Genomic DNA, 12,566 nt, shown 5'->3' with positions numbered 1-12,566 from the left:
TGGCAGGGGATTTTTCCAGAGCCCTTTGTGTTATTTTCACCTTTTCATTGCAATCAATAGTAACAGCACCGTTCCCACACAGCCTGGCGAGGGCACGTTTAGGCTAACACTGACCGCTTCCATTATCCCACCAGTGCCTTCTTTTGCTCTCTCTCCTAGATATAGTTCAAATCAAATACTTATTTCAAAAGAATATATTTATTCTCCTTTAAAACTACCCTTGGATGTGATGCCCCAAAAAGCTTGTGGTCATTTAAGCAACCTTTGTAGCGGAGCTAGTGCCTGTGCCGTTGGTGTGTAGAGCCCCTTGGTTTCCCTGTGCTCCTCGAGCCGGCTTGCTTATTGAAGCAGGAGCTGTATTTGTGTTCCACGTTTTTATGCAGCAGCTAAGACAGAGGGCTCTGGTTCATTACTCCGGCTCCTACAGTGCAAGCAAATTATAATAGTTTAAACACACTTTGGTTTATTTTTAGTCTGAAGGATAAGAGTGTGGGCAAGCTGGAACCTGGAAAACTGGGCAGAGAAATTCTGACGTTTTAGCTTTTCTTCTTCTTCAGGACCTTTGTGGCAAGTAAGGCAAAAAGAGGTAGCGGGTGAGAAACATGGGCTATAGCTCATGTAAAGGTCCTGACTCCTGCTAGATGCAACTTCTGTGGAGGAAAGTTTTGTACTTGGCGCATCCCTGGCATGGGGGACATGGAAGGGAGTTTGGGCACTGTAAACACGTGCCTGCTCTGTGTCTGTTTGTTTGGTGAAGCGGCCTTTAGCCACAGCCACTGTGCCAACCAGGCAAAGCTGCCTCTGGGGAGCAGGACGGAGCTGACGCGGGGCAACCCAGGGAACAGCTCTGGCTTTTTTCCTTTGGTTTCTGTATGGGGGTAAGGTGGGGGGGAGGCTCAGTGAGTTTAAGGACAAGGCAGTCCCCAAAATTACTCATCTTACAATTTCTTTTCTGTCTCCTTTTTCTATTTTTTTTGCAGAGTTAAATGTAAGGGAATCTGACGTAAGAGTGTGTGATGAATCGTCATGTAAATACGGAGGAGTGTGCAAGGAAGAGGGCGATGGCTTGAAATGTGCGTGTCAGTTCCAGGTAAGGGCTGCTCACCTTTTTTGTTTGCTGTTTCTGACCAATCTTTCAGGTGTATTGAAGTATTTGTAGAATCACCGCTTTAAAAATTTCGCTCATCAACAGGCTTATACAGTCTAACCATAAGCTCCTTTTTTAATGGCACTGATTGGGTCGGTATGTGACTGAACTTCACCAGGGTGTGCTCAGGGAGCAAGTGGAGAGCTTAGCATCATGTTAGCTCTCCCCGCACGGTTTTGGTAAGTCAGCCAGCAGCACAGACTGATGTGGGGGAGAACGGAGGGCCACCGCATGTGCCAGGCACCCCACTTGCGACCGGCACAGGCAGAGGTGGGGAGCACTGGGTGGCACCCACTTTTTGCTTCCCCATCTTGCCTTGTCTTGCCCCAAGACCCAAGATGGGAGAGAAGGTGACCCAGAGTGGGGTGCCCAAGCGTTGTCACACACACCAGATGAAGCTTTGTAATTTAAATGCAGTACTTATTATGGATTGCTTACTCTACTACCCAGTATTTGGAGGATTCTTCCCTGCTCTGCTGGTGGCCAAATGTGACCCTGGAAGATCTTAAGGCATTTTGAAAATCAGATAATAACAGGACCACCAGTGATCATGAAGTTTATGAGTGAAAACAGTGAATTAGTCCCACTCAGGAAAAAAACAACCTATGGAAATTTGATTAAAAGTATCCTCTGAGCTTTTAAGAAGAAGTAAATAGCAGGTTCAATTTGCTTTGTTGGTTTTTGAGCCTTTAGTTTACAGTTTTTATAAGTATCATGGCAATCCTTCCTCCCCTCCCACTCCATACTTCTTAGAGAAAAGAGAGTAGTGAGGTTCTTTCGTTTTACAATTTATAACCAGGACAGATATATCAAATATTATGAGACTCCTGGTAAAACTGGAAGAGGTCGCAGTGTTATCAACCAACCCTGGAGTAGGCTATCTTTCAGTGTTTTAAAAATAATTGTGTTTTCTGTTTCCAATAAATAATAAATCAAGGGGAACCAGAATAGCAAGTGTGTATGTGATCTTACACTGGGTTTGGATTCCAGTGTTTCAGAACTGGCTTTTGATGTGGTGTCATTCAGGTGGGTACCTGTGCTGGAGGCATCCTGCGGCTTACATCCCATAAGAACAATGGGACCTGACTGCCTCTTAAAGGGAGAAAAAATTCGTAGGAGACGAGGTTTATTCATCAGCCCTAACTCTGTCTGTAACTTTTATTTATGAAAAATACTAAGATAAAAACCCAGTAATGATTAAAAAAAAGGAAAATAAATTCAACCCTAGGCTAAGCAAAGGTCCCATTTATTTTCTGTAGGTAGTACATTTTACAACTTCCTAATATCCAGGTCACAAAGACCAAAAAAGGAACTAGCCCATGTGATAAGCTGATACTTTGTCTTGAAGAGCCCATTTTTAAAACCAGTATTATTTTTAAGCTACTTATAAATTTACTTGCACTTCTTGAAAAATTTGTCCTATACTCTTAAGGAAAGAAGTCTAAGGATGAGGAGAAGATACCGTATTTTTCAGACATAGCAGGTTGAATTCTTCCTGTAACTCTCACCCTTAATTATTTGTCTGCAACTAGCAGCACCAAAATAGCCCAGGCAACAAGCACCCAGCCCGAACTGTTAGGTTTTCTACGTGCAAGACTATCTGATAGCTAGCTAATTTTTTTTCTGACATTGCAAGGTTTTGAAAAGGAATTAGACACATTTGTGTACGGCGGTTCAGCTGTACACGCGCTGGAAGGAAGACGTGGGCATATCAGCCTGTTCTCCCATTTCCTATTCCCCATAGCTGGAACAGAGCGCGTGGATAAATGCACCACTGGTCCCAGCCAGCAAGGCATTTCTTCCACTCTTAAAACTGCAGGTTTTTAGAAAAATGCAGGCTAGCAAGAGAATTGCCTAATTAAAATGGTCTCGGGTCCAGGTGCTGGTCAGGTGAGGATTTTCCTGCTGGAAGGGGACTGGCCCTGGGTCTGAGGCTACAGCCCACGGCTCCCCTGGCTGCCTGACAGCAGGGCGTTTTGGGGAACAGAGGGGCACGGCTATTCGCCGCCACCCCTGAACTAAGGCCAAGGCTGACACAAACCATCCTGCAGATTTTGGAAAACACCCAGAGATCGCAGTTCCTTCCCAGGCATCACCGCTCCTTCCTCCTCCTCCTTATCTGCCACCACTCCTGGCCTGGCAGCATTTCTCAACTGTTTGGTCTTCTGAAACTTTAAATATTAATGAGTCATAGGTTTTTCCTCCTAGGATCCCCTTTGGAGACGACTGGCTGCCAAATTTCAGTGTTGTCATTGACACAGCTCTAATGTGGTGGCAGCAAGAGCTCTGCAGGCCGCGACCTCTCTGAACACCTTGTAGGCTTTCGCTGTCTTTTGCCAAGTCATAAAGCGAGATTCCAAAGTTTGATTCCCCAGAATCAGATTTACAAATTAGACCGTAGGAGAGGCACTGAGGGATTCGGTTGTGCTCTGCTTGCAGTGACCTTGATGATATCCTGACTTTCTTCAGGCCTAGCCAGGAAAAAAAGGATAACTCGCTGTTCATTATAAGGCAGGTGGGGGATAACACATGTTCACCAAAATTTTGGAAAGGTATTTTGCTGTAATTTGGATGGTGTTTTACAGAACCCAAGTTAAAAACTGATTAACACCTAGCGAGTGTATTATGGACCGGTGCAGGGAGGGAGGTGAGAGAGAGCTGGTGTGAGGCTCTTTTTCGATCTCAGTAAGAAAGGCTTGACAAGAAATGGTTTAGTAAGGTAGCTGCTTTAATAAGATAGAATAGGAAAAGGAATATAGATAGTGAGTAAACCTTACATCCCTCAGATGCTGGGCACCCCGCAATCATTCAGCATCGGATGGAGCCTGGATGGATTTTCCCACGGCACACTGTGCAGAGCAGATCCCGTCCGTGAAGAGATGTTCTCCCTTTTGGTCATTTGAGCTGTTAGAGGACTTCCTCACAAGAAAAATCCTAAAGGATGTTTACATGAGAACTTTTGGCTGTACTGTACGAAATTCCTAAAGTCTTACCAAACTGTAATAAAAGAATCACTTTGCCTCTCATTTTCTATCTTCTGGAGAGAAACCTGCAACTTTAAAACATCACACAGCAACTTTAAGATTGAATAGAGAATTATCTATTGGAAAGTATTGTCCCCCTCAAGAGTTGCCTGTTTAATTATTCCCTAGATGTGACAGTTCAGTATGAGATGTGACAGGACTGATGGCTGTGGCTGAATGTCTGAGAGGTCCTCACTATGGGAAAGTATTACAAAACTGTTAGAAATAATTTTCAGAGCTGGCAGCATGATTTATTTCTGTCCATGTGTGCTTAGTTCATTCTCAGTTGGTCATCTATGGCAGGATGACAAAGGAAGGAGGATAATTCCCTTCAAAATTATGTTTTAAGGATTGAGTATTTTGAGGTTTGTGTATGCCAAAGCACAAAGAAACTCTTGTGGCAGAGACTGTAATTTGGAATCTGGAGAAGAAACTCTTGTCCTTTTGGAGCAGTTTAACTTAACTAATGTTGCAATTTCTGTGTGAACTCTCACTGGTTGAACTATACCAGTTTAATCATACACTTTATATGGTCAAGAAATTTGTGGCTAGTGTGTGTATTTGTTCACTGCTTCTCGTTGTTTTTTTTGCCTTGGGGTTTTGAAGGTCCAAAAGGTGTCCAGAATTAAAGTTACCATTGCAGCCCCAAACAGGGCAACATCTCCTTTTCCACGCAGTGAAGTGGGGTTTGGATCTCCCGTTCAGCAGAGAGCAGTGCAGCACTCGCAGGTGTTAGGCAGATTGGTGGTCTCAGGGGGTTTCCCAGCGTTTTAATGCACATTATACGTACAAGGGGTATATAATCCATCTTTCTTAGAATGTAAGAAAATAGCAAAATACAGGCTACTCCTGCCAAAGCCATTCTGAATGATAAATTTTCCTTTCTTCCTTTCTTTTTATTAAATGTACCAATGCTACGGACTTTGAGCTAAAATTTTTCAGTATAGTAATACAAAAGCGTTATTATAGTTGTTGACCAAGTAAAACAGACTCATGATGATCATGAATTTAATGGGGATGGTGACTGTTTTCCATCTCCCTTGAAAGATCAGCCTATGACCCAGAAGATCAGCAAATCTCCCCTTAAGCACTGTTCACCTTAAATTTTCCTTTGCTCAGTTTCATCCCCCTGTGCAGAGTCATACATTCTTGTATTATCTTGAAGAATTTTTCTCCTTCCTCAGTGTTTATCCTTCTAATACTTCTAGATACTTGTCATATTCCCCCTAGCCATTTCTAAGTCCCACCATAGTTATTTTTTTCTTTTAATCTTTCCTACTGAATTCCTATGTTCAGCCCGTACGGAGTTGGACTATTATTTCAGTGATCCAAAAGGAATACATACAGTGATATTGAGAAACTAATATATTTTAAATCTTCCTTTAATGAACAGGGTTATAAGTTACAGCTAGTAATTCATATTTACACAACTATCTTCCTCTATATTAATATGCAGTTGAGATTAATCACATCATTTGGTATGACTGAGTTACTTTATAATTTCTTTTTCAGTGTCACACAAACTATATTCCTGTTTGTGGATCAAACGGAGACACTTACCAAAATGAATGCTTCCTCAGGAGAGCTGCTTGCAAGCATCAGAAAGAGATAGCAGTGGTATCAAGAGGACCTTGTTATTCTGGTATGTAAAACATCACTTTGTGTCACTAATGAATGATGTTATATGGTTAGCTCTTTAGTTTTGCCCTTAATTCCAGAGATTTTAATTTTCATGCTTTTCATAGAATGAAATAATCTGGAAACCCAGAGTCCCCTTCAGCAATGGAATATTTTTATAGAGAAGAAATCTGATATATCTTCTGATATGCTAACAGGTTAATAAATAAACATTAAAAGTAGAAATACTTTTCTGAGAAAACAGTTTGTGAATGCTTCTGTTGTATGTATAGAGGAGCCTTGATATTCATCAAAAGGCTTACAATAAATGTGGAGCAGACTCCAAATTAGCCAGTTCTTTAGGACTCATTTTTTGGATGTACAGGATTAGTGTGACATCCAGCATGTGACACTGATCATCATGACTGGCACGCTACCTGTATCCAAGGCATCGTCTTTGACTACACTTTGGGTCATTACATTGAAGGTATGCATAACTCTTACAAAATCATTTTACCTCACATTTCTAATGGAGTGGCCTTTTCTGTCTTTCCGCACACTTAAAACACAGATTTTTCCACACGCTTAAAATACATGGGACAGGCTTTTACTGTCTTGAATATTGCAGCATGCTCTTGGACACAGAAACGTTAGCCACCAGAGGTCTTCTGAACCTCTGGACAGATTCAAAGTTGGTGAGACCAGACACATGGCTGCCTTTCTCAGAATTAAATTAAATGACTCTGTAGCATCAACAACTGCATTCTTTGGTACCTAAATAACACACCAAAAAATTTAAGTTGTGGGACATCCCTTATCTTTTGATACACAATAGTTGTATGTAACCTAAGCAAGGTTACACCTATGTGGCAGCCAAAAATGTGGCTACGGGTCAGGCGCACACTCCTAGCTAGCTTTATGTTGGCTAGTCTAATTATTGATGACAATTTAGAGGTAGCAGCCTGGAACTCACTGGTAGTTGCGACATCCTATCTGGAAATTAGGGTAAATATATGGCCAGTGTACCTAGGCCAAGTCCTTGCTGCTGCCACCCCCAGAGCTACCTCGTTTAAATGCAGCATGGCTGCGTTTTACACGAACTGCTCTAATGCCTTTGACTGCAGCAAAGACCTATACTGAGATTTGGGGTTGCTTACTAAGGTCCAAAACAATCTATGATGTCGGTCCTAATACTGAAGGAAACCTGCGGTTTATGCCCAGCTCAGCTGCATAATTCCAGCAAACCTCAGGCAGATGACTGAATCTACCTTCTTTCCCAATCTCCCACCTGTAAATTATCTCCAGATACTGCAGAAATAGGAAAAAAATGCATTACAGTTTTGGAGCACTCACATATTCTTCTAACAGCACCCAAGAAGTATGAAGGTTTGAACTGAGGTTGTATAAGTAAATTTTTTTTTTAATTTCATGCCCAAATTATTTTAAGAAAGAGACTCACAGCATGGAATTTTCTTTCCCTCATGAAACTGAAATATTAGGATAAGGTTTTGGGAACAACAAAGAAAAATGTTTCTTTTTATATGCGTTCTACCCTACTAAGAAAAAGACATTTCGAAACGAAAAATTGACTCTTCTCAGCCTCAGGTTGCTGGCACCTAATTACTACGTTACTCAGCTAGTCTGGGATTTTTTTTTAACCTTCCTTTTCTTTAAGTCCTACATAAAACCCAGGAAACGCAGCATAATTTTTAGCACTTAGTGTAATAGATCAAGACATGTGCTGAGACACAATTGACCAGAAAGTACTGAAAACACATTTCTGAAACTGAGGATGTGATTCAGGCTGCATACTGCATTTACACTGCTGCAATTTAAAGTGCTTCGACGGAGCTCTACCAGAACGGTACCTGCTGCTCCCCAAGTGTCTGACGCGCTCTGATTGGTGTGAGAATATTGGATGATAAAAGCCATCACCTGGAACTTCTCCATGCCCTGCCTGGTATCATGGGTCATCAAGAAGTCAATATATTTGTACTCTTGATCTGTAACACATATATAAGGAGAATCAAATGCCCAAATTAAAAAATCCTTTATAGACCCCTATTAATTTTCACCAAGTGCCTCTGAATTTGCTATAAAATGCTTTGTTCTGGGACATCATTGGGAGCTAAGTATAGATTCACTGGTTTCCTATCAGAATTTCAGTTTTTCAAAGCAAAGCTTCATCCTGGTGGGATGCACCTAAGCCAATAGGACAAAATTCCCCCATAGTGTTGTAACAACTATTTAATATTTAAAGTACGTCAGACCTCTGAATCTCGTAGAAGAATGAAATACTTCCTGTTTGCCAGCGATTGATACCCTCTGAAGCTACAGCACTGGAACAGACTATACTGAGTGATTTAGTCAGACCTATTTCTTGGCAGGTAACATTTTGATTAAATTTTTATTGTCATGGGTGATTTAGCAGCATATTTTTATATTTATTCCCTTTGTCCAAGTGCTGTCAGAGTTGCAAGATCCTAAAATAAGCAACGTTAAAAAAAAGAGTCAATCATAGGTGCTTTAGGAATGAACAAAATGAAAGTTTTGACATTAAAGATTGTGTTTTAGAGAAATGTAAGAGAGGTGTGGCTGAAGTTTTCAGGACTGCATATACAGGTCTTAACATTGCCAAAGCCCAGTTTGCAGTGAAGGGACATTGGGGTTTTTTCAAATATCTGGGTTTACAGAGGTGTTTCTGTGCCTAATTACCCCTGGCACAAGGTGTGGATGACGAGGATCTGTGGGTTTTAGACAATGCATGTAGCCCCATGTTGCAATATACAGAGAAACTAGGAAAATGAGTGAAATGCAGCTTTAGTGTTCTCTTTGCCTAGTACCTTAATACACCTTTGAGAAACGATGGGTCAAATCAAACTATATACAATTTTGGCCTACACCTAACCTGGCCTTTTGCATTCATAAAGGAGTCATTCGGTCCGTGACTGGTTGGAGATGAACAGGGCTGCAAAGCAAAGTTTTTGCTAGTAGTACTTACCATCTTCCACAGCTTCTCCTCCTTGCTCTGTGGGATTATACTGTGAACAAGTGTGCTGTCCCAGCCTTTTCCTTTTTTTTTTTTTTTTAATTTATTTCTTACCCTTATGAGTTGCCTGTTTGCAGTTCAGCCCAGAACCAAATGCAGAAGCAGGACCAGCCAGCAGGGCAGGGGGACATGGCAGGATCTACACCAGGACTTGATCAGTTCATAAAGGGTGACATTACACTAAAATTCATTCATGGTATGCCATCGTCTACCAGAGGTTATCCGGAACTGGCTTGCTAACCAGATTTAAGAAACCAGGAAGGGAGGGAGGTCACGGTGCTCAGAGCGAGGAGGAGTGTCACCAAGTCCCTTGATTTCTTCTGCCTCCTTTTGTTGGTGAATTTATTGTCTTCTATCAGTTTAAATAAAATAAATTAATTTAGTAAATAAGAAATACACCTTAACAATTCATTTCTAAGAATGTGTGTTCCTGTTAGCCCACATGCAGAGCCATGACTTTGACTACTGCCAGATTTATATTATATGCACAAGAAAATGTAACCACACAATGATGTAGTTGATATATTGTACTTACAGATTCTCAGTGTACTGTATATTTTTGGAAGGCACAGTCCACTGCTTGCTGTTGGGATTTCTAAGGGAAAAAAAAAAAGGCTATTTGCAGAACTAGAAACAAACCCTATATCTCTGTTAGATTTAAGGAATTATTCTCTTAGGAGTGGCTTTAACTTAGTGTTCTTCAGTCTGAAGTAATCAAAATCTTACCCTAAATTTGAATGCACAGGTTTTTACAGTAAACGTTTTGGGGTTTTTTTTTTGTGTGGGAGGCTTACAGTGAAGCATAATTAGATGCACACATTGTCCTGAAAAGAAATATAATAAGCTCATTTTAATCCTTTTGAGGGAGTTAAGGAAGAAATTCTAGGCAACTCACTTCTAGATTAAGTGTGAAAATAACTCTTTATGCTCTTGCAAGAAAGCCATAACAAACCTGAAAACCTGCTGTAGAAACATTTATTCATTCTGAGAGCTGACCAAGACCCTTACTCCCAGATTCAGTGCAGTACAGGAGCTTTCCTCTCCAGCCTGCGAGGAGGGTTTGTGACAGCACAGCATCACCGTTCTGTCATTAGGAAATGTTTTGGAAGCAAAGAAATAGGCTTATCCACACACATTTAATACTAAATTTTGTGTACTTTTTTTTTTTGCATGGCATGATTAAGCAGGAAATGGCTACCAGGATCAAGTGATAGCAACCAGTTTTCCCCTGTAGATGTCAAGGCAAATGGACATTCCCTACGCACAGCCTGGCAATGCAGAGGTTAAAAGCCTATCTCCAGCAGCCAGAGGCCTCGCAGCTGCTGGCAATTAGGCTTGTCAGCATTCCGCCCCAAAAGCCCCTGCTGGCATATTGAAATCAAGGGTAACTGCTAGCAGGCAGCTCTGCTTTTGGAGGGTGGGGATACAAATGGAGCAGGAGCAGGAGCAGGAGCAGGAGCAGGAGCAGGAGCAGGAGCAGGAGCAGGAGCAGGACTAGAACTAGAACTAGAACTAGAACTGTTGCTGCTGGGAGCACTGGGGTGGCTGAGCTGGCATGCTCCTTCACAAACCGCTTTTGTGCAGCGACATGAGCTCTGCTCCATTGCCATCAGCGGGAAGTTGGAGCTTGCTTTGGTTTTTGCTCTGGCTGGTGGCTTGAAATGGGCTGTGCGAGTTTTGGATCGCTTCCGAAACGCTGGTCCTTGTGCTGCTGCTTGGAGATTTTGAGGCCTGTGCTACTGCTGCAGGAGCTGATGGAGAATTGCACCATGCTGAGGAAAGGGGAAGTTAAAAGCTCCCACCGAGCAATGTAATAGTGCTCTCATTGCCATGTCTGCTGGCAACTGTGGATCAGGTTGGTCTTCTTTGGTAGCAAGGTCTTGATAATTTTATCCAGTCTTTACTTAGAGGCACTCTTGCATACCTAGGGTTAAGCCGCAGCAAGCTTGCGCTGTCTCACGATGGAGAGGACTGCTTTGTTGGCTCTGTTAACTGGGAAATCCAGGCTAACAGGGAACTAGGAGTTGAGATAGCAGCTGCCCTTTCTGTCTTCCAGCTCTGTCTCATAAGATGAGTAACCAAAGACAATTGAATAAAAGAGTCAATGTTATCCAGGATTTGCTCAGTGAAGTTTATGGAGTGCGGGTGTGGGAAGACTAATTTCTGCTTAATGCAAAGAAGTGGCACATACGGTCTTTGTACTAAAAAAACCACAGCTGTATCCCAAAAGCTTTAGGGGAAATTCCAGGACTTGGGTATAAAGAGTATAATAACTCTTGGGTGCCGAAGTTCAGATGCTGGAAATCCCTTCTCAGCTGTCAGCTAAGCCTTGTGATACTTAAATTCTGCAAATACATCATTTTTTGGCTTTGTTTCCTGGAGAACGGTGTGCAGTTTTACCTTTGATGTGTCAAGAGGAGTTCTGTTTTGCCCACGACTGAATAGCTGCTGATCTGTTTCTTACACAGATCCAAAAAAGGTGCGGTGTTTTTGTTTCTTTGCCTGCCACTCTGGGAGCAGGATCAGATAGGTTTACTCTGGAGGTGCCCACTGGATCACCTGGCCCATGTGAATCAAATGGAAGGGTCCGCTTACTTAAAATTTGGCAGTGAACTGTTTGTCTTCCTGTTTGTACTTAGCAGTTTGGAGCTGTTGGCCCTGAATGGCTCAATTTTAATGCTAGTTTGAGTTAAAAGCCATCCCTCCTGAATGAGAAAGGCTGCAGGCTTTTTTGGGTTTGAAGAGTGTACCTTCTGCCTCTGCACCAAAGCAGACCCATGGTACAGAAATGGCTCCTGTTCAGAGAGAACAAAAAAAAGGGGGGGGGATTCTGACTGCAGTCTGTTGCTTACAGCATTCAGATGCTGTGTCTGATCCAAATGCTTCTTTATGTATTTTATCCAGAAACTCCTTCACGGATAAGAGCAGCTCACAGCAGAAGCCTGTACATTTGTGTATAAGCATATTTTTACAAGCCTGTTTGGAGAAGGGTGGCTTAAGTAAAGAGAGAAGTCAATCACTCACTCTCTAATTACTGACCTCTGACTGGGGGGGATGCTGTTTCTGTCCAGCTTCCTCACTTGTTTTAGCATCTTTCTTGCCAGGTCTTGGTGCACGGAGACCACTTTTGGAAATCCTGAAAAGAGCAGGCTGCTTGTCCAAGTAAGCTTGCAAAAAAATGCTACTTTTTTAAGTAGCAGCTGCTTGGGAAAATCTAGCCAAGGCTCAGAAAAAAGCAAGGAACACGGGCTTAGTTTAGCATGGTTACCCTGGAGACAAAAGTCCTAGCATAGCTCCCAGGCTCAGAGGGGAGGCACGAGCTCCCAGTGAAAAGTTGAAAATGATGTGGTGTTGTAGAGGATGACGCTCTTTTTTTTTTTTTTTTAATGGTTTCTTGAGAATCTGAAAGCCCAGAGAAGTGGGAATGCATCTATCCTGTTACTATGATGCCCTGCCAAGTGGGACAGGGTTGCCTGTGGACTTTATGTATATCAGCCCAATGATCTATAGAGGCGGGCGGTCTGAGCATCAACTCTATCGTTTACATGGCTCTCTCGTTACAGCTCGTACTGTCTATGTGATGGTACCTCCCCTGCCACCCAGCATGTGCCCCTCGTGGCATAACTGGAGCCCCTCGTGCTGGAGCTGAGTGGCGTTTCTCCCCTTAGAGCTGAATGCACAGAGGAAAGCAGTTGGAGGGTGAGAGTTGGAAATAAAAACATGGATCAAG

At 42.4% G+C, this 12,566-nt stretch overlaps 1 protein-coding gene across 1 annotated transcript in view; it reads left to right on the top strand.

The window, feature by feature from the left end:
• Positions 1-557: 557 nt before the first annotated feature.
• The window catches only part of TMEFF1 (transmembrane protein with EGF-like and two follistatin-like domains 1), a gene marked incomplete at its 5' end in the record, with an annotated part of 56,035 nt that continues 44,026 nt past the window's right edge, over positions 558-12,566 (top strand). Inside the window, 3 exons of the mRNA XM_010578014.1 lie at positions 558-593; positions 981-1,090; positions 5,683-5,812. Of these exons, the coding sequence (XP_010576316.1) occupies positions 558-593; positions 981-1,090; positions 5,683-5,812 (276 nt within the window). The remainder of the gene's footprint in view (positions 594-980; positions 1,091-5,682; positions 5,813-12,566) is intronic.

The sequence above is a fragment of the Haliaeetus leucocephalus genome, unplaced genomic scaffold (genome assembly GCF_000737465.1).
Source record: "Haliaeetus leucocephalus isolate CR32 unplaced genomic scaffold, Haliaeetus_leucocephalus-4.0 Scaffold587, whole genome shotgun sequence".
Lineage (NCBI taxonomy): Eukaryota > Metazoa > Chordata > Aves > Accipitriformes > Accipitridae > Haliaeetus > Haliaeetus leucocephalus.
Note: the sequence above shows the minus strand (reverse complement) of the source record. Positions and strands in the feature narration are given on the sequence as shown.